Below are 22,687 nucleotides of genomic sequence, written 5' to 3' on the forward strand. Positions count from 1 at the left end.
TTTTAAGGTCATCAAACACATGACCTGATCAGTACAAACCCTTGATTGATAAATGCACAGCTTTATTCTGCTTTGAATAACACACCCTTGCATAATAATACGCCTCTAAAACACACTAGCTTGTGTGAACATAATTGTGAAAGTCACGACTTTAGTAAGATTGTTGTGTTCGGCAAAGTTCAAAGATTCAAATAAAGAAACTGGAACAAATGACATCTTTGTAACTGACTCCTCTAACAATTATATACAAATCTGTTTCGTGTTGGCAGTGGGACATGCTCTAATCAATGTATCTATTAGTTATAACACTTCATTTCATATAAGAATTTTCTTATATAAGAAAATAAGAAAATGTATTGAACATGCGTGTTGTACTGAAATATAAGCAAAAAAAAAAAAAAGATCTTCAGAAGTATTGAAGTGACTGATTGAGAGCTTTTTAACTTGAGGACGTTTTGAACATATGCACATCTTTTTGCTGTTAAATACCGTCATTTGATTGGCCCCGCAGAGCAGCGGTCCGCCCCCGTCACCCTGCGAGCCAGCGCCATTGGCTGACTCTACTGACAGTCAAGCGGAATATACCTACGTCATTGAGGTGCCATAGCTGATTGGTTAGCTGTTCCGTAAAATCTCACCGCCGAGTAGGTAAGATTATGTTCACCATGTTGGATCAAGTGTTTATCCTGTTTACCTTGTGATCGGTTGGATCATGTCAGCGGAGCGTCATCGTGCTGAAGTGTAGAGGACCCGCAGCCCGGCTCCCCGGCCCCCGGCCCGCCGCGGTGAACCTTCCTGACACCGACAGGAGGAGGAGGACTTCGGTGTGGAGATGAAGCTGCCCACTCTGGTAGCTAGCTCCGAGCTGTCAGGTTAAGAAACTCTCGTCTTCACACGGGCGGCACGCAAATTTATTTATCTTGCGTTAAAGAAGAACTTTTTGTCACATTGTTCTCGCGTCTCTCTGGACTCGTACTTGTTTAGAGGACAGAGCGAAACAGGCCGAAAACAAAGATTTCGTCGGCAAATCAAGTCATCTAGAAGGAACTATGAGGGCTCGGGCTCTGATGTTTTGAGCAGTGGTCACAGCCCCTCTGGTCGGGGTGATGGGGGTTTCTCTCTAAACAAACACTTCCATGTGAGTGGATGGCGGCGGCTCGGGCCTGTCTGTCTGCTTGCGTCTGCTGTTGTATTATCGCCTTAGCCGGGATACACCCCCTCTGCGCCGGATCTGCGCCGTTAATCACGGCTCGGAGATTACCTCTGTTTACGGAATAGCTACCTCGCTCTGCGCGCAAAAATAGGAAGAGGAGTCCATTTGGAATAACAGATGCAGTTTCCCGGCTGCGTGGACCCCCCTTTATGGGAGGATTTGCGGCGCTGGTTCGAAGCCTGTAAAAAACTTTGGCACTTGTTTTAGATGGATGTTGTTGTTCCCATGTGACGGGCTCCAGATCACAGCGCGGCGGAATCAACACAATGGGAGACATCAAAATCCAACAACTTTATTTATTCAGGGAGGCTCAGGATTATTTCCACTAATTATTTTTGGTGTGGTTGTGTCAAGTTTTTATTTTTTACATTTTTTTTTTAAAAACACTTGACATTGCTTTAAATTTGAGCAAAATTATCTTTAGTTTCAGATCACTGAAACACAAGTGAGAAAACTGGGGCTGAAGTTTGTTAGCTGCTGCTTTTTTTTTTTTTTAAAGTTGCATTATGATAAACATTATGGCAAACTGTTTTATTTACGTTTTGTGTGAAGATTTAAAGTAACTGATGTTGATCTTTTGAAGCCAGATTCTGTTTTACTGAGTTTTCAGTGTAAGGGTCCAGTCTGGTAGCCTTCATCACCACTTTCTGACCCGGTAGACTGTTTTTTTTTTGGTTTTTTTTTTGCTGCTGAATGGCTCTTTGCAGCACAACTGCCACAAACGTTCCAAAAATGATGACTGCTTACAACGGTGGCTCCTCAGCAGTGGCTGCCCATCACCATCACCAGCTGCAGCACCTCCCGCCTCCCCACATGCACCATCACCACCACCACCACCAAGCAGGACAGCATCACTTGCAGCACCCGGGTTCTGCTGCAGCGGTGCGCACGGTGCAGCAGCACACAGCCACTGCTGCGGCTGCAGCAGTGATGCTCAATCCTGGCCAGCAGCAGCCCTACTTCCCCTCTCCTGCGCCTGGACAGGCTCCAGGACCTGCTTCAGCTGCAGCTCCAGCCCAGGTTCAAGCCGCTGCTGTCAAGTCTCACCACCACCACCACCATCAGCAGCAGCAGCAAAACACGCATCACCTTCAGCAGCAGCTGGACATAGAGCCTGATCGGCCCATCGGCTACGGTGCGTTTGGAGTCGTCTGGTAAGTACAACACTCTTAAGTTTGCTTAACTTCTTCACATCTTCCCTTTTCAGCTACCTCTCTTTTTCCTCTTCGTAGTTTAGAATGACACGCATACTAAAACTAAGACCTAAAATTTCTTTTTGGAATTTTTCTGTTATTCTTAAGTTTGCTTACTATCATGTTGTTGTTGTTTTTTTTAAAGATATTTAAAATTCTGTTTTGAGGAATTCTTAAAGTACAGAATTAATATTTATGACCTTTAATTAAAGCAGAAATTTCAAAGAGATTAGATTTCTCCGCCATTAAGAAGTGATCTGAAAAAAAACAAAACTGTAAACCTTTGGCTACTGGTTGCATACTGTAGCATCCAACGTCTCAAGGTGAAAGTAGAAGCTTTTGCCAGATCAGCAGCCAGAGGAAAATGAAAGAGCTGTACTTCCCTGAATATTATGTAACAAAACCAAACATAATGACACCTGTTCCAAAAACCCAGAACCTAACAAAACAGTGAAGCATATCCATCCATCCATCCATCCATGTTCTGTACACCTTTGTCCCTAATGGGGTCAGGAGGGGTGCTGGTGCTGAGGTCACCCGGACAGGTCGCCAGTCTGTCGCAGGGCAACACAGAGACAGACAAGCAACCATGCACACGCACACACACACACACACACACACACACACACACACTCTAGGCAGAATTTAGACCAATGAACCGAACAGTCATGGTTTTGGACTGTGGGAGGAAGCCAGAGTACCTGGAGAGAACCCACCATGCACAGGGAGAACATGCAAACTCCATGCAGAAAGATCCCGGGCCGGGAATCGAACCCAGGACCTTCTTGCTGCAAGACAACAGCTCTACCAACTGCGCCACTGTGCAAAGCCATTATGAAATGGAGTCTTTAATTGGCCTTCCCAAACCAATAAGTAGTGCGACGACTGTCAAAAAGAATAAACTTAAAACTTAACCTGGAGTTAAAATGTTTTATTCACATGAATGATTTAAAGTTTTGAGGCTCGGACCCGGCAGAAAACGTGGGCGCTGTGACTTGCAATAAGCTTGGATGATCAGCTGGCGATGAGGATTTGAGACGTTTTCCTGCCCGGGGGGCAGCACACTGGTGGTGGAGGCTTGAAGGAGCCGGGAGGATGAGGGTGGAGCAGGGGTGGAGGTGGCTGGAGCTCGGCTGGTGAGCGGATGGAGGCACTGATAAACGGAGGCTAGCTTGATGATTGGCTATGACGAGGCCTGGTCCAACGCTGATAGGCTGCGGTAGACGCGCACGATGTTTTTACTGAGCCTCAGTAAAAACAAAACATGAGATAATATCTGAAATATGTCATTCATATTGAATGTGAAATAATAAACAACTTTCTAGAAAAAAAATCAGCCTTTAAGAACAAATATTTTGGCTGTCTTATGAAAACTATATGACTGTCGAGACACATAAATGTGCGCCAGGCTGACAGGCTCTGAGGCACAACTTGAAGCAGCTGTACAAACTTTTTTCTTTTTTCTTTTTTTTTTTTTTGCAATGCAGGCAACATGACCGTCTGTCTAATGTTGTATATCCTCTGTTTCAAGGTCGGTGACGGATCCCAGAGATGGAAAGCGAGTGGCTCTCAAAAAGATGCCCAATGTCTTCCAGAATCTTGTTTCTTGCAAAAGGGTCTTTCGGGAACTGAAGATGTTGTGTTTCTTCAAACATGAAAATGTAAGTGCACATTTGTCTTAAATGTTACAGCCAGACATTTTCAGGTGATTCCAGACAACCACTGGAAGAAACAAAAAAAACATTTATTCGTAACCTTGACGTAAACATTGTGTCCTCAGGTACTTTCTGCTTTGGACATACTGCAGCCTCCACACATCGACTACTTTGAAGAAATGTATCCTTTACGCTTTTGATTCACTTAAAGATCGATAACACAGTTCAGCACACTGGATGGCCTATTTCTGTGTGAGGATATTTCAGCGTTTCCATTACAAATGTGTGCAAATCTTTGTCTATGTTCTACTAAGGTTGGGGAAAAAACCCCCACAATTTTGCAAATGTCGTATTTCTATTAAATAAGAAATAAAATAAAAAATCATGGCGGCGACAGATGTAAACGGTGACATAAACTATTCAGAATTCAGCCATTATGGTAGGGCTCATCTGTTGGCCATCAGAAGAGATGTCGGCGTCATAATCAGGCGTTGGAACGACAGTTGCCTTGTACTTGAGAAAGGCTGCGTGTGTGTCAATGTGGGAAACGTCAATTTTACAGAAGAGCTATGGACTCACTTAAATGACAGACAACTTTTTATGTGTGTGTGATGTTGTGAGAGCTCTGGTGGAACCAGCTGCACGTTGTCCGAAAACCCCCCAAAAACAAGCCAACATCTTTGTACCACTTCCTGACGTCTTCTTTGTTTTTGCCAGTAGTGACATCCGGCTGTTGATCTCGTGAATAAAAAGTGTCTCCATTGCAGTTTTGCGCAATACATCCAGTTTGATACATCCACAAAAAAAAAAAACCCACATCATTTTAGAGCAAAAACTTTTTCGCTCTAGGATGACCACTTTGGTTATTTCAAAATTGGTCAGGTTTTCATTAAGAAAATGTATCCTCCTAATTTCAATTTGTGCAATTTTATGGTTAATGGACACGCAGCTAGTGTTTGTGTGTGTGATGTGCCAATAACGTTCTACAGATTTAGACTAATATTGTTCAAGTAGCTCCACTTTTTCTTCTCCTTCTCATTTGTAGCAAAATGCTAAACACAGTGCCTATAAAAAGTATTCACCCCCTTTAGCTGCTTTACCATTTAGTTGTTTTTACCAATCAACAATAAGAACAAGATTTGGCTCGAGAGAAATATTTGACAAAAAAACCCCTTTAATGTTAAAGTGAAAACTGATTTGTACAAAATACTGTCCATTACATAAAAATGTATAAAATAAGTGACTGCATAAATGACACAACTTTTTCTGTTTTTATGTAAATATGCACCCCCGTTTATTTAGTAGAAGCACCTCCGCCTCCATTCGCCACACAAAGTCTCTGTTGTATTTCTCACTATTCCAGAGACCAGAAGGAGCCAGACGTATTCAAATGAATTTCAGTTAATAAAAAAGGATGAATGAATCATAGATAAGTTATGATATACGACGGGGTGTTGGAACTCAGAAGAAGCCCGCCATCTTTTCTTCTAGTTAAACTCTTCTTTTTCTACTTCTAAAGCATCATATATAGTCCCTTCTATTAAATATTTCCAAATATACTCTGTTTTGGACCAGATATTAAATACATCTCTATAAAATAACAATTACAACTGAAGTATTATATTAAATTCTAATATCCCATATAAGTCATAAAGAAAAACTTTCTTTTTTAATTAATTTGCAAAAATTTCTACTTTTTTTTCCTGTCAAGATAGGATGCTGAGTGAATTCATGAGAAATAATATGAACTGTTTTGGTTTTAGCAAATGACTGCAATGAAACAAAGTTTCTAAATAAATAAATATTTATTGTGTATTTGGAACCGTGTAACTGAACTCCAGGAGATGGTTGTTTACAGTGCAGAAACTTTCTGGCAAACTTCATGGAACTGTAACTTCATTACAGTTTGACGTATGTAATGCATCAAACTGGCGCGTTACATACATCATGAGTAAATGTTAGTCATTGGGTGAAATTTAGAACCACAACAGACTCCACACCTCTAGTGTGTTTCTCAATAGCCGAGGATCCAGAAAAGTGCCTCTGGATGAGGCGCTTTTCCACTAGAGCGCCTTTAACTGGTGTGGTCCCAGTCCGCCTCAACCAGATAAATTTTCCATTAGCTGATCTGGTTCGGCTCTGCGTTTCTGGTCTGGATTGTGTGGGTGTAGCACTATGGCAAATTCCAATTCCTTGCCATTTGCTTGCTGTTGGCTCTAAATCACATATACCTCATGTAATTTATGCCAAACTGGATATAAATGACCTTTGTTAACCTCTGAAAAGGCCAACAGAATTATATTTTAGTTTGAGTCCAGTGCATCCCTAGATGATTTCAGCACCTATATCTCTAGATATGGCTGTGTGGCTCATCCGATCTGCATTGTTCTTGTTTTGTTTTGGGATCATAAAAACAAGAACAGTGTTCTTCATTGCTAAACATATTGGCGTGGTAGTTTGATATCATTTTATCCCTGCCCACAGAAGAATCTGAAGATTATCCACTAACCCTTGACAACTACATACGACTTCTTCATAAGCCTAAATTAAATCCTTTAGGTATTCGCCACCAAATAGTGACTTTAGCGCCTTTTTGAAGAGTCGGTTTTAGGTCTAATTTTAAAGACTTGCTGCTGGTCTCCTACTGAACTGGACTAAAGGACAATTGGAAGATTTGCCAAATTCACCGTCTTTGTTAAAATGCCCAAATTTTGTTGATTATCAAGGGCAAAACATTCAGGGGTTGAATACTTTTTATAGGCATTCTATGCACACTGTGAATGCTTTTCAGCAAAATTACCATATACTTGGTATACATGGTATACTTTATACATGGTAGTATATACCAGATACTACCATGTACTTGCCACAACCCTTTGTTTCATATTTGTATTATGACAAATGTATGCATTCCCCAAGCACTGACAACATAACTACAGAGATAGAACGGGAAACTTTTGTCATTTTAACTATAATCTTCAACAAAAAGGACATTTTAAGTCTACAATTAAAGTAGACAGGGTGTCTGCTTCACAAACTAAAACTGGGGTCTGGTAGCACAGGAGAGGAGCCTGCAAACCAAAAGATCAGCTGTCCATTATACTTTCAGAAATCCTTGGCACCACCAACCTGCAGTGTGAGGTTCTACAGTGTTCCTCTCAGCAGGTTCTACAGTAACCCCATCCGCTGGCTCCAGCGGATGGGGTTACTGGCTCTTCTCTCTATTCTGGGCAAAGTTTAAATATTATTTGAAAAGCACATATGCCATGGCAAAAGAAACAAAGTATAGTTGCAGTATCTAACCTTTCATAAAATGTTATCTACATACAACAGTTACAAGACATGTTTGGCTATCAGTTGTTAACTGATAAATCTCTATAGATTGTTTTTTTAAATTGTGTTTACCTGCTTAAATTATTGCTTTCTCTCCTTCTCTATTGCAAGATAGAGATGTGGGCAGTTAGCTATTTGCTATAATAGATTGGCTTGTGCTTGACTGCAGAAATTAAAACCCTGTACGTTGGATTCAAAATAAGCCAAAAAGCCTTGGAAATATTTGAGATGGACAAAGTTGTATTTTTACAAATTCATGTTGAAAAATTAAAAAGTCAGATGTAGCAAAGTGGCTCAGTTTTCTTCTGCATAAAAGAGTCATCAGTATTGGGGCTTTGGAGACCAGGAGGCTGCTGACTCTGCAGTTCAACCACACCTTTCTGAACACCAAACTACATCTGAAGTATAACAGCTTTGTTGACCTAGTGTTCATTAATATTTTAGTTTTCAACCTTAATCTCCCAACGTTCAGCTATGTTGTGACTGAACTTATGCAAAGTGACCTCCATAAGATCATTGTATCACCACAGCCTCTGAGCTCAGATCATGCCAAAGTTTTTCTGTATCAGATTCTTCGGGGTAAGTGCTTCTTTCTTTTTTTTTTTTTTATCATGTTGGTGTTCTTACAGCAGTAGCATTAAGAGGGAATTTACTGAAACAAGAAATGGGTTAAATCCTGCTGCAATACACCAAAAAAAAAGAAACAGTAATTTTGGATTCCAAAAATTAGAATATTGTGAAACATTTAACCTTTTCGTCACTATTTTCATAAAGTGAAACTCCTTTTATCGATCTGTTAGTGAAACATTTTAAGCCTTTATTTCTTGTAATTTTATGATTATGACTTACAGATAATGAAAACCCAAAATCCTGTATCTCTAAAAATGAAGATTAAGTTGCGTAAAAGTAAAATATTGGATACATTGTGTTCCCAGATGGAATGCTGCTGCTGCTTGTTTTGACTGTGTTGCTGCTGCTTTTCCCTGGGTGAAGGCTTTGAAGCAGCAGTCCTCCAGAAGGCTGGCCAGTTTGTGTCGTCTCAGTGTGACGTTCGCTCCGTTAAATGTCTTCCATGAATTGGGGAAAGGGATTTGTCCATTGGCTTAGCATGGAGAGAGTTCCAGCTTATCAGACCTTTTCATTGTTTTGAATCATCAGTAAAGTCTCGTTTCCATCTCCATTGTTGACTTTCCCTCTCCGAGTCAATAAATCTTCATTTCCATCACTGCTCATTTCTGCAGTAGTTTGTCATAGTCCTTTGTGGAGACAAGAGACGTCTTGTACCTTTTTAAGCTTGTGAGAAAATAAGGTAAAAATCCCTCGAGTCTATTAATTTCAAGCAATCCAGCTGTGAGGGCAGAGAATATTAAAAATAACTACCAAAGCTAGTTATATAAAATAACTTCCAAAATGCAAAAAGTAAAACCAAAAACCCTCTCCATCTGCCAGGGCACGTCATGCATCAGTCTGCTAACAAACTGCATGATGATTTCATTTTTCATAAGGACCTGGTATTTGGCCACTCTGCCTATGGTACTCAAATGAACCATAGTGCCTCTGATGAGGTTCAGCAGCCCTTCCTCAGCCGAACCTCATAGAGGTTCTCTATGAGCTGTTAAGAGGAAGATGAACCAAGAGGTCACTATCAAAGTCATTCCACCTCATCAGAGCCCCAGGCTGATCAGCTCCGTGTCACACCGCACTGATGCAGTAATTCATACAAAAGGAGCCCCAACCAAGAACTGAGTTTGAAGAAACGAAGCCTCAAATTTCTGTATGAGATATAGATCTTTATTGATCTTATGCAATAATCTGATCATTTCTGAGGCACAGGATTTTGGCCTCTGTAACCACAATAATCAAAATGATCAGAAATATAATAAAATTTATTCCACTATGTGTAATTAATTTATATTTGAGTTTTACTTAATTTTCTTTGTTGGAGCTTTTATTAATAAATATTACAGTGTATAACATTTTTGTTGTTTTTTTAGAAGATGTGTAGGAAGACTTGCTCACTTTCCCCTCTAAGAATCAAACTTAAACATCAAGTATCAGTATGATGTGGATGTTGCGATGCTGAGCTTCTATCAACTAACTGTTAAAGTCGAGGCTTTCAAACTAGTCGGTGAAGGACTGGAGTTGGTTATTTGAATGATTCCAGAACTGTTTTTATCTACTAAATGTTTTTGGTTTGTTACCTGCAGGACTTAAATACCTGCACTCTGCTGGAATTCTGCACCGAGACATCAAACCTGGCAACCTCCTGGTCAACAGCAACTGTGTGCTCAAGGTGTGTGAAAAATGTTTTGTTGCTACCATTTATGTCATCGGAGGCATTTATGCTGTAGGTCTACATTTATAGCAAGTGTTTGATCAATATTCCTAAAAGAAATGAAGTAGTTTGTTTCTGCTTGACTTTCATTCTGTGTTGTCAGAAGGTTTTAAAATGTTTACTATTTGTCTGTCTGTTCGTTTGCATGTGTTTGATGATGTATCTTTGCATCCTAGTGCCTTTAAATATGGTTCAGAAGCGCCACACAGCATCGATTCTCCTCCAAATCAGAAACGGCTTCATATCTTTAAGCTTTAAGACAGAAAAATAGCTCCGTACTTCCATAGTAAAGTGTGTTAAGAAATTGTAATTAAATAGATGCGTCACAAATGTTTAATTTGACAATGGATTTGTCAAATCCAACAGCTAACATCAATCTGATTTGCTTGTCTGGAAGAACATGATCTAAAACAAACAGAAATAAAAATGCAACCTTTTAGAAAATTTCCCGGCTTCAGCGCTCGCTGGGTTTGTGGTTGTAATAGTTCAGGATTCTGTCAGAAACTCTTTTGAAATGATCGACGTTTGTTGTTAAAGTCGAAGTGTAACGTCACAGAGGCTGTCGTGACCAGTGATGACATAGTTACTTTAAAAAGTAACTTTAATCAGATTACTGATTACTCCTTAAAAAAGTAACTTTAATCAGGTTACTGATTACTCCTTGAAAAAGTAACTCAGTTAGATTACTGACTACTTGATTTGGAAAGTAACTAAGTTACATTAAAAGTAACTTTTTAGTTACTTTCAGCAGCTGCTAACAACAATGCTGTGAAAATTACATTGATCTTTGCCAATACTTAATTGCAAGTTATTTTATAATGGTAACATCAACAATGTGTCTCTACTTATAAGGTTGAACTGAAGAGGAGATTGTTTAAAGGTTACAACAGTACAAAAAACATTAATAATGTGTGTATGATTTTGTGTGGTCCACTATTGTCTGAAAAACTCTAAGAAGGATTTTAAAGCTCCCTTCTCTCCCCCCCTGCCTCCAGGTTGTGCGTTACGGCCCTGCGTTTGGTGTCAGAGCGCAGCTCTCCTCCTGCGGCTCCACAATTCAGATGGCTGCCGCACAGATTTGTGACACTTATCTTAATATTAATAATCACCACCATTGAAGACATTATAGTGGCGTTTAGTTGCACAACTTTATGAAAACGTTCATTCGTGGCTGTTTTACACGTTTCACATTAGTCTCGATGTTTGCAGTTTTCTGGATAGCTCGACGGAATTCACAGGTAATATATTAACTTGACATTAACAAAGACACAGCGGGACGGATCATCCGGGAAATGATGGACAGAGAGAGTCTGACTAAAACTACCTTAATAATGGACAAATTCTGGGATTTATTATGAGTCTCTGCTTATTCCCAAGCCCAAATGAGCAACTTCACGTTCAAAAACGAGCCCAAAAAGGCACAACCTGCCACTCATTAAATTTGCAAGCAACTTAAAAAAAAAAGAAGAAAACAAAGCCCAAAGCCGCTTATAATAATAGGAATTGGCGACAAAACCTCAAATTAGTTCTTGTATTTCCATCAACAAAATGCGCATCTCCCTTTTCCCTCCATTGTTTACATTTCTGTCGCTGCTGATACTGTCGCATAGAAACGGTGATCACTGGACAAGACGCCTAGAGGAAATACAATTAAATCCCAAAAGAAAATAGTAACGCACAGTAACACAAGGTGATTTCTATAAGCAACTGTAGTCTGACTACTGGATTTGAAATGGCAACCGTTAGATTACTTGTTACTGAGAAAAGTGGTCCGACTTCAGTCACGACCAGTGACATCACTGGTCGTGACTCAGAGTGAGAAACGAGCTTATTTGGAGAAACTGTAGGGCAGAGAGAGAGAAGATAATATCTGGATGATAGCCGTTTATTTCTAATAAATAAATCAGGAGAAGAAATTGTCTGCATGGTAAAACACAAAATCAACAAGAATTGAAAATCAAACCAGAGAAGTTCTTCAAAATTGAACGAGTAATAGTCGATATGTTTGTTCCATCTTCAACTTGGTGGCATGTCAAGAACAAAGACGTTTTGCTCTCAGTAAAAGAAGCAAGAAGGTCCTGGGAGCATAAACAGCAGCACGAATATAAATGACAAACAATGGTTAATGGTAGCGTTTCTGTGTCTCTGTGTTTAGATCTGTGATTTTGGGCTCGCCCGTGTGGAGGAGTTGGATGAGTCCCGGCACATGACTCAGGAAGTTGTGACGCAGTACTACAGAGCACCAGAGATCCTTATGGGCAGCCGGCACTACTCCAACTCCATCGATATTTGGTCTGTGGGCTGCATCTTTGCAGAGCTGCTGGGTCGGCGCATCCTCTTCCAAGCTCAAAGTCCCATTCAGCAGGTAACTTCTTCCTCTACCAACTACAGCTTTTGGGATCATAATGAAAAATAAGAACAGAGCCACATGCCTATATGTGAGTAAAGCTTGGAAGCTGCTGTATTTTTCACACTTGCTTTACTCTGCGTCTTTGGCCAGCCAGTGATTAAAGAGTTTTTCTCTGAGGCGTTTTCATGTTGACACACATTTGGAGGCATTTCTAAAATGGATTTTTCTGTGTCTAGCTGGATTTAATCACTGACCTACTGGGGACGCCTTCTATGGAGGCAATGAGGACGGCATGTGAAGGCGCACGGGCGCACATTCTCAGAGGAACTCATAAGCAGGTAATCAGTCTGAAGTTTGAATGGTTTGATGTGCCTTTAAAAAAAAAAAGGTCATGTGGGCCATTATTGCATTAGGAAAGAGAACCTAGAATGCACTGGGGTAGTGACCAGCAGGTTCTATGGCCTCTATGTCCCTTGCTTTTATTATAGATCTTTAATTTCTATTTCTTACTGATTGTACATTGCACAGGGCAGTATTGAGGTCATGTTCTCAAACTGGAACGGTATCCAGAACTCCTTGATTATTGCGAGTTTCTTTGAAAATCCTTGAAAAGTTTTAGCTAAAAAATGATTAATTTGTTAGATTTAAATGTAAAGGTGTTAGGTGAAATACTTCTTTGCCTACGAGGTTTTCAAGAAATCATATATCTCCTATTGCAGTATATCAAACTAATTCTGTGTCTTTTTTTTTGTTGTTTATTCAGGAGTCACTGAACTGGTTCTCCTTTCAATGTGTTTGTTCCTACAGCCATCCCTCCCTGTTCTGTACACACTGTCTAGCCAGGCAACCCACGAAGCAGTTCATCTGTTATGCAGGATGCTGGTGTTTGATCCAGTAAGTCATTCCTTGTTCATTACATGTTCAAATGTTTTCACTGAGTCCAGCGTTTCCTCTAGGACTTTTACAAACGGTGGTGATGGGCTGCGCAGCCGATTGGGGGCCAGAAAACTGCATTAAAGTCTAGAGAACAGTATGACTGTGTGAAAGTACTCAAAGGAAACCTTGTTCTTCAATATTCCTCCTGGACATCATGTATATTCTCATATTTAGATTTATACAGGCTGCAACGTTGCTGCTCTAATCCGATCTTTTTCCAGAGATCTCCATTCCCTACCTGCATTGCATGAAGGACATTCACATGTGGGCTGTACAAAACAACAAAAGATTATCAGTTTAATCATGAGGCATAAATTAAATTTTTTTTTTTTAATGAATTGATAAGCATGCTGTCTACATGTTTTATTTAGAATTTGCCAAGCAGAGAGATGAACATCAGAGTAAAGCCACCCTTCTGCATACATTTTCCCTCATCTCAAAGAATCCTGAGGAAAATAATCCAACGTACTACTTTCATTGCTTCTTTTTTTGGGGGGGTAGTTGTTTCATTCTTATTGCGTCATTGGTTGAGGCTGATCCTGGGAAAGCTGAGGGATTAGCTCTCGGCTTTCAAAGACAAGCTAAGAGCTGGTCTGTGATCTGAAGCCCTTCAGTAACACTACATCACAATGGAGGTGAATTTTCCAGCCTATGCTGTAGAAGGTATACATACTTCAGTTTTCCTGTGAGTCTGAGACAGGGGTTGTTACTGCAGTTCTTATCTGGATCCCAACCAGATGAGAACGTCACACAGTCCTTTATTCCCATGTTTGTTCCCAACAAGTTTCTTCTTCCTCTGTGCCTTTTTATTGAGAGAGGAGGACCATTCCTAAAATGATCAAGGTGAACAGGACTCTCTCAGAAAGTCCTTCAAAGCTAATGTCTTCAATGAAATTCAACTAAGCGACCTTTCAGACCATCTATCTATTCTATTTGGTTTCTAGTCTAAGAGGATTTCTGCCAAGGACGCTTTGGCTCACCCTTACCTAGACGAGGGTCGACTGCGCTACCACACGTGTATGTGCAAATGCTGCTACACCACATCCTCCGGCCGGGTTTACACCAGTGACTTTGAACCGGTCACTAACTCCAAGTTTGACGATGGTTTTGAGAAAAACCTGACCTCTGTGAGGCAGGTCAAAGGTAAGCTTTCTTTGCTCTTAGCAGTCTGATATTTTGGTGATATTGTTTATATATTAATTTATAAACATTTGTTGGGCAGATGAATAACTGTGCAATATAATAAAACATAAGAAAATGTGCAAAAAGAGTGCAGTACAAGGAATTTGTCCTCTGTTGAAGACACCAGAGAAACATTTTCTTGTTTTGTTTTAGATTAAATGACACAAATGACCATTTTAATTTGATTTGAAATGCAACTGAAGAAATTTGAAACAGGAGCATGAATTTGAATAAATGAAAAGTAATTTTTTTTGCCCCCCACCCCCACATAGAGATCATCCATCAGTTTATTTTGGAACAACAGAAGGGGAGTCGGGTGGCGCTCTGCATTAACCCTCAATCAGCTGCTTTCAAAAGCTTCATAAGGTAAGGAGTCATGTTCTCACTACATACAGTCATCAGGCAATGTTCAAAAGAAAGGCCTTCCTTTGAGTGTTTTCATTCATTGTCTTTAGCCAAACAAACTGTGTATGTGCTTAAAGTATCATGAACTACCTGCCAAAAAAGTCCTTCTTGTCGGTTCTCTTGTTTTTTGTTCAGAAGCTTTGATCTAGATTATAACAAATAATGAATAAATGGATGGTTTTATTGGGATGGTCAACAATTACCCATAGAGCAGAGAAAATTGTCTTAAATTTATATTTTTTTTATTATTATATCTGGCTGAAAACATTTCATATCCAAACTGCTTCATAATAAGTCAAGCTGTAATCTTAGGTTTTTGCCAGTAGAGGGCAGTGTATGCTTCCTGGAACTTATAATGGCAACAGAAGGAGATCAAGCAGAAGAAGATTACAGAAAGCAGAACTGTTCTTAATGACTGCTGTACATACAGCTGGTACATCTGCCTGCTGTTACTCAGTGAAGTATTAAAGTACATTTTTTCTTCATCCAGAGCCGTTTCAGTTTTAGTTATTAAACATGTTTATTGCTTGGAAACTCAGTTAGATAACAGCAGGTATAGAAAGCTACCAGCTAAACACGTTTTAGTGATGTAATGTTTAGTGAAAAAAAGAAGAAGCTGAATTTCCCAAAATTACACCGTACCAAACATCATGTTACTTTTTCTCAAGGGTTTTTTCTGAAGATAGATGACTATATGAAGAGTCTTAAATATCTGTCAGTCTGACTCTAAATCTTTCTGCCTCTGCTTAAAAACTTAAAGGAGCAGTATTATGTCAACTTGACTTTTTTAGCTTCATATCATGTTACAATGTTGTTTCCTTATCAAAAACATACTTGAGGGCTCATGTATTAAAAAGTGTGCAGCTTTCACACTAAAAGTTGGGGAAATATTTCACAAAAATATAAAACCATGGGCAGCTGCAGCCGCCACATACACCGCCCTGTCTCCGCCCATGAATACATGTGTAAATTTGTATAAATACCCAGAAGGCTGTGACCGTGTCTGAATAACCATGGCAACGGTCCAGGTTGACTGTTATGGGCAATCTAGGTTAAACATCGACAAAGTGTTTAACCTGTCATCAGGTGCTTTCCCCACCTCATTAAAACATGCTGTTGTGGAACCAAAACTTAAAAAAACCCCAACAAAAAACAGATTTAAAGAACTATAAACCCTCATCAATATAAACAGAAATGTAAAAGAGTGTTGAGTGTAATACAAACAAACAACCACAAACAACCTCACATCAAATAAAATGTTCCCAACTTCCAACAACACATTATGAAAAACACAAAACACTGTTCAGATCTGTGGGTTAAAGCTAAATTATTTTAAATCTTTCAATTTATAGGATGTGCAACAAAAATATGGTGTCAAAATTCTGAAAATATCTTCCATTGCCACTGCTTAGTGGTGTGTTTTGTTCTTTTAAACTGGCTTGGCTCCAGCTGCCTTCAACTGGTCTAATGAAGCCAAAAACACTCATTTAGTCGTGGGACAAAAATCTACTGAAGCAAGTCTGTTAGTAGGAACTCCAAGTTTGAAACATCTGTAAAGGTTAGAAATCCCACAGTGTCTCCAGCTTCTGTAGTGAGCAAAAGTGTTCACGCTCTTAACACATTTATCACGTCTGAACTACTACAAAGCTTCAGTATATTTTATTTGTATTTTGTGTAATAGACAAACACAATCACTTGTTGACAATAAATAAAATGTCATTTTGAAATGGAACGGAAGGGAAGCATGGCTTTATAAATAACTTTAGTTTTTTTGTTTTTCAGTGAAAAATTTTAGAAACTTGCCTTTTACTCTAATACTGACGAAGAAAATACCTTTTAAATGTCACCAGAAGCAGCATGTAGCCTATGGTAACATGGGTTCATGTGGGACATTCGGCTAACAGGACAAATCTGAGACATGAAGTCCCCAATCTGGCCTTCGAGTGACGAGAAGAAAGCCTCTGATGAAAGAAAGAAAGCCAGACAAGTTCTATTTGCAATGACTTCAGTCTGAAGATGTGCAAAAACATTAAGCTTCTAACAGTGCTTCTATGATAGATCTAAATACCGTCCCAAACTTTTCAGATTTAGATTTTTTTTAAAAAAGGGAAACGATAATTGGTCTTCCACTTTACAGTTGAAACTTTAAAGCAACACACGACTGCTTTGTGTTGGTTTAACCCACATCCCAACGAAATACCTCGGATTTAGTGGTTGTAAAGTGGCGAAGCGTTAAAATAAAGTTAGAGGTATATACTGTATGCTGCTGCTGCCCGTCAAACATTTACACTAACAAATTAAACTGCTGTTACTCAGGCTTTGCCCTCAAACATCTTTCTTGCAACACTGAAAGGACATATTGCTTCATGAAAACTTCCGATGTTCTGGTATTTTATTTTTACGTAAATCTTTCCAAACAATCAAGGTAAAGTTGGCCAGTCACCTTCTGTCCACATGGAATTGTGTGGCCATTGACCTCGCTTATTTTTAAGTGCCTATAACATTGATTTCAGTTCTATGAAGTTTCTGGTTGAAATATTGACATGAACTTTATGTGTTGAACTATTATGACATGAATTATCCTATTGTAATTAATCACGTAGGTATTGCTTTGAGCCAATAACCAAATGAGTACTCCCCATTAATTAATTTGTCGGCCTGCTTTTAAACAGCTCCACAGTAGCTCAACCCTCTGAAATGCCTCCATCTCCGCTTGTGTGGGAATAGATGCTGCTGTGCACCATCCTTTTCCCCAGCTGACCCGTTGGAACCCGAAAGCACCTAATAATTACGTAGCATTTCACTGGAGTGAAGAACTCGCGGCTCTGATCTATTCAAGTGGACACATGGAGAAAACGACTGATACCTTTTGGATTTGAAGTCTTGATTTACAAATGAATGGGACAGCAGCTTGTTAGAACAAATGTTGAAGGTGAACTAATGTATTAGTTGCTGAGTAGACAATAAAATCTTTAGAAAACAAAGTACAGTTGTTGATGATCGTACCCAATACCTGCAAAGATGTATAGATTTTTTTTAAATTTTTTTTTTGCCAGATGTAAACTACTTACATTTATTGCAAACCGTACACTTTGGCATATTCCTGTTATTACGTCAACCAGCAATGTTGCAATGGTTCTTTAGATCCCACGTTGCTTCGTATCCAGACAATCAACTGTAAATGTGTCTGTAGAATGGACAGATACCCCAAGTTTTACAAAACAACAACAAAAAAAAATGTTCTATTTGAGATGTGAAAAATGTTTAAACTTTGGTTGTTGGAAGCATTTGTCTTTTCTTTTTTTTTCCCTCATCAAATGTTTATTTTACCAAAGATTAGGAGCCTCGTGCAGGAATTATGCAGCGAGGTAATCAACAGGCCCCGCGTACAAACAGTACATGCTTTCTAAATGGGTTTTCGTCTGCACAGTTTTCACTTTATGCAAAAATGTAGAAGGATAAGCGTACATTTTATAGAAGGATGCAACTGATGTTTCAGTTGAAGGAGTTCTAAAGATTCTGCCATCAAACCTTTCTTGCACGATCACTTCCTTCGGTTCGGATGTCCTGGTTCTGTTCGGATGCTCAGATTCTGATGGAGCAGTGGTTCCCAGCCTTTCCACTGTCAAACCCAGTTGCTCCTCCTCTTACATATTAAACCAGAAGTTTCCATCCACAGCATAAAAGTTTAAAAGACAGTTATCATTGATTCTAAGTAAATGTACGGGAACTTGTGAATTTAAAGAAAGTTGCAAAAAAACAAACAAACTGGCAATTAATAAATGGAAATAATTTATGTAATTCTAACTGATCCAACATGAGATTTTTGGTCTGATTTTAATTCAGAAAGCAAGGAAGAAATTGTGCTTGTCTTTTTAATTGGTTTATGTAATTTTTTTAAAAATACAACAATGTTTTAATACAACAAGTATTAATGCATTTGAATCAGTTTGCAGAATATTTTGCTGATCTTGGCTGTAATGTTTGTGATGGAAAGTTAGACTTTTAAGTAAAGCTGCTAATGTCAGAGGTATGCTACTGAATAACATTCTACATTTACTGGACATTTGAATTGGGTCAGAATTACTCTAAGTAAATAATAAAACAAATACAGCAGAACTTTTTCCAAACACTTTCAAAATTACTGTGCAAAGATTCACACAAAGGGCTGCTTTGCTCTTGGGCCACCAAGGATGTCGTTTCTAAGCCTGGTTTTATGCTGAAACTTGCATGAACAGCATATTTTGTTCAGAACTTGCATCAAAATGTCTGGTTTCATTGGAGACTTGATATGTTGGAAAGAATATCCAACTTTATCATTCCTTGCTCTTTTGTTTGTACATGTTTGTTTCTAACTGTTTTAGTCAACCACGCCTCTACAAAGAGTTTCTTGTTTAAAAACTTAAAATGTGCCCTGGGAAAGGTTCTGGGTCAGAACCACTGCATTACAGGGTATGAGTACCTCTTTATGAAAAGCATTTTGGTTGTGGCAAAGAATTTATGTATCCCAAAAATAATCCATAGTCTGAATCCTATCTGCATTTTAGGACCTCTATCTGATTATAATGTTCTCTCACAGCAGAGTAGTTTCTATGAATTCATGTGTGCAATCATTGGCATGGTTATAATAGTAACATTCTTTAGATTTCCCTTTGGAATCAATTCAATCTGTCAGCATTATTCTAAAATATTCAGCCCTCCTTTAAAAGCTGTGATGTGTGTGACGAACACAGATCTCACTGATTATTAGCCCCAGAAAACACACCCACGTTTTCGACATGCTCTGTTGTGATGAGGTTGAAATAAAATGCATTTGCTTAGTCAATTCGTGGCCTTAAAGATTGAATCTTTGTGATGATTGTAAATGTAGTTTCAGAACCTGTCAGTGGAAGTGCATGTCAACAACTTTCTGTAGAAAAGCAATATCTGTAGAGTGGTGTGAAAAAGGGTTTGCCTCTTTCCTGATTTCATATATATATATATATATATATATATATATATATATATGTATATATATACTGTATATACAGTATATATGACACTCGAGTGTTTCAAAACGTCGATCCAATTTAGATATTAGTCAAAGACATCACCCGTAAACACAAAATGCTGTTTTCAAATGGTGTTCATTATTAAGGGAGGAAGAAAATCCAAACTTTCATTTACCCTTTGTGAAAAAGTGAATTTCCCCTAAAAAGGGGAAACCAACTGCAATCAAGCATTTGCAATAATTTGTGATGAGTCTTTTCCAGCTGTGGAGGAATTTTGAGCCACACATTAATGCAGAATTGTTCTAATTCAGTCACATTGACCATCAATGGTCTTCGTTCAGTTTTTCTTCAGCCAGAGGTGGACTTGCTGCCGTGTTGTGGGTCATTGTCCTGCTGTAGAACCAGCGTTGGTTTCAGCTTCAGATGGCCGAACTTTCTCCTTTGGGATGTTTTGGCAAACTCCGTTTATCCCAGCGAGTTCACCAGATTCTGAAGCAGTAAAACAGCCCCAGAGCATCACTCTACCACCACCATGCTCTACTGTTCTTTTTCTGAAATGCAGTGTTACTTGAACACGTCTGAAAAGAGTTTTACTTTTGGTCTCATAATTCTACAGAATGTTTCAAAGACCATTCTTAATATTCTTTTTGCCCAGCAGTGGTTTTCATTGGGGAACTCTGCCTTTTGTCCAGTCTCTTTTTTTTTTCATGATGGAAGCATGACCTCTGACCTTATGTGTGGCAAGGGAGGCATGCAGTTATTTGGATGTTGTTGAGTGTTTTGTGACCTCTTGGATGAGTCACCACTGTGCTCTTGGGGTAAATTTGGTCGTTGGAAGCCTCACCACTGTGTGGATAACAGATGACGGCTCTTGCTGTGGTTCACTGGAGTCCAAAGACTTTAAAATCTACTTTGTAACCCTTCTCAGACTGATTGATCTCAATTATTTTCTTTCTTATTGTTGTACCTGAATTTCTGTGGATCTCTGCATGATGTTTAGCCTTTGAGGATCATTTGGTGTACTTCACTTTGTCAGTGAAATACTGCCTGACAAAGTGATGTCTTGATTGAAACGATGATCCTGATTGAAACAGTGATAAACCATGCGATGGTGGGTGGAGCAATCATTTTTTCACACAGTGTTACAATCCAAACCTTGAAGGTTTGGATTGTTTTCCCTTTCAAAATACTTTTCACAAGTGCTTTTTTGGGGGGAGGTTGTTGCTTGCATTGTCTTTGACTTATATTGAAATTGGTTTGGTTTGAAGTGAGACAAAGATGCAAAAAAAAAAAAAAAAAGGATATGAGGAAGGGCAAACACTTTGTCACACTACTGTGAAAAAGTGGTAAAATAATTTCAGTGTCGATGTTTCACTTTGAATGAACATGATTAACCCTTTACCTGCCCCAGAACAAATGCAGGAGCTAATGAGGAAGGAGCCCAGCTGAGGAAGCACAGCTGGAGCTCAGTGTTGCCGTTGCACCTGGCCCCACAGCAACGCTCATTCATTGGTCAACCAATCACAGTGTTTTGTGTAAACCTCGTTGCCTTCCGGTCCCACATGGCCCTGACAGCCTTTTCAATGCTTGTGCTTGATTAGAGAGCAGCTCAATTTAATGTCTTGGTTCTTAAACCAATATGTCTAAAGTTTTGTGTTGGAGTGAGTTACAGGCCCACAATCTGGTTTCTCAGGTTTTTACAGAAAAAATAAAATCTAAGTGGTTTTTAATGTGGCTTCTATAGTCATTTAGGAATTTAGACTTTATTGACCCCAAGAAGAAATTCTGTTCCACAAACCAGCCCCTGCACTTCCATCACCAAGTAGACAATAACATCCAACAACTTGGTTGACAATAACATTATGATCTTGTGATCCTTGAGTTACAAATTGTCTAGAGGAGTAAGATCTCTATTGTATAGTTTGTAACTTTTAGGGTTACTGTGCAGCCTTAAACTATGGATTTAGAGTATCATTTGCAAGGTGGCACTTAAAAAAGTGTGTGAAAATGCATCATTATACAAATGTTTTAAAATCTGAAGCTACCTACACTGCTTTGAAAAATAGAAATGAGCATTTTTACTAAATCTGTATTTTATTTTCACTCCTTGGGTATGAACCCAAAAAAAGCATTGATGCTTCTGTGAATTATGCGGTTGAAAAAAAATAAATAAAAGGTCCCTTCTGTCAAGTCAGAAGTTCAGTGATGATGTTGCACAGTAAACTCCCAAGTATCAAATAAGAGTGAATTTAACAGTGTGTAAAATGCCTCCTTATTGCCTTATTGAGCACAGTGTTGGTGTAAATATTCAGTAAAAACAATTTTATATATATATATATATATATATATATATATATATATATATATATATATATATATATATAAAATTTACTCATTGCACTGCAACTTTTCACTCTTTTGGAGTTAATGTAACACCATTAGCCAGTGTTACTGAAAATTCTCCAAACTCAGTGTAAAAAAATCTAATGTAATCATATACAATTTACTATAAACCTATTCATCATATACATTTATTGAAATCAACAATAACTTCAAATATTTACTCTAAATATTTCTCAGATATACAGCTAAAACTCAACATAAAATATTTAAGATAAATATTAGTAGGATAAAGACATCTTCCATGTCTTATCAGTTAATTAAGTTTATCACAGAAATATGTAATTTTACAGAAATGGGTTTAGCACAGAAATATATTATTCAGGGGATGACTGTGGTGGGAGTTCGCTCTGCAATTGGTCGATTGCTGGTTCAATTCCCGCTCCACCTGCCCTTGACGTTTGTGTCCCTGAGCAGGACACTGGTCTTGGTGTTGGGCTGATGGTGCAAAACTGCAGCCTTGCTTCTGTCAGACTGCTGTCACTACAATCCGGCAGCTTGTTGTCTGACACTATTGGATATTAGTTAGAATAACACTTGAAAAGTAACACTGCAAGTGTTTATGTATCTCCATAGAGCGAAAATATATTAACAATTGATGTTGTTAAAGAAGTTTACTGTGCAACTCCATTTAACTCTAGTCAGAGTGAAATCAACTCTGAAAAGTTAACACTGATCAGTGGATCTTTAACAC

At 38.8% G+C, this 22,687-nt stretch overlaps 1 protein-coding gene across 2 annotated transcripts; it reads left to right on the forward strand.

Annotated features, from left to right (window-relative positions):
* The first annotated feature begins 580 nt into the window (after positions 1–580).
* On the forward strand, positions 581–21,296 carry nlk2 (nemo-like kinase, type 2). 2 transcript variants are annotated; one of them, XM_028045419.1, is made up of 11 exons: positions 581–2,367; positions 3,938–4,067; positions 4,187–4,242; positions 7,867–7,973; positions 9,602–9,687; positions 11,885–12,094; positions 12,316–12,417; positions 12,887–12,973; positions 13,960–14,158; positions 14,470–14,563; positions 14,915–15,735. In XM_028045419.1, exons 1-11 carry the CDS (start codon positions 1,907–1,909, stop codon positions 15,012–15,014), a joined length of 1,632 nt encoding a protein of 543 aa, XP_027901220.1. In that variant the 5' UTR covers positions 581–1,906; the 3' UTR covers positions 15,015–15,735. The 2 variants fall into 2 exon arrangements, with proteins under 2 accessions (XP_027901220.1, XP_027901221.1); XM_028045420.1 differs by lacking the exon at positions 14,915–15,735 and adding an exon at positions 17,275–21,296 and having other exon boundaries at positions 593–2,367.
* Positions 21,297–22,687: the final 1,391 nt, after the last annotated feature.

This window comes from Xiphophorus couchianus, chromosome 18, assembly GCF_001444195.1.
Source record: "Xiphophorus couchianus chromosome 18, X_couchianus-1.0, whole genome shotgun sequence".
Lineage (NCBI taxonomy): Eukaryota > Metazoa > Chordata > Actinopteri > Cyprinodontiformes > Poeciliidae > Xiphophorus > Xiphophorus couchianus.

Coding starts and splice junctions, on each gene's coding strand:
- nlk2 (XM_028045419.1), top strand. CDS start 1,907: ATGGCTCTTTGCAGCACAACTGCCACAAACGTTCCAAAAATGATGACT. Junction 9,688..11,884: donor ACAGCAACTGTGTGCTCAAG/GTGTGTGAAAAA, acceptor CTCTGTGTTTAG/ATCTGTGATTTTGGGCTCGC. Junction 14,564..14,914: donor GCTTTCAAAAGCTTCATAAG/GTAAGGAGTCAT, acceptor CTGTAATCTTAG/GTTTTTGCCAGTAGAGGGCA.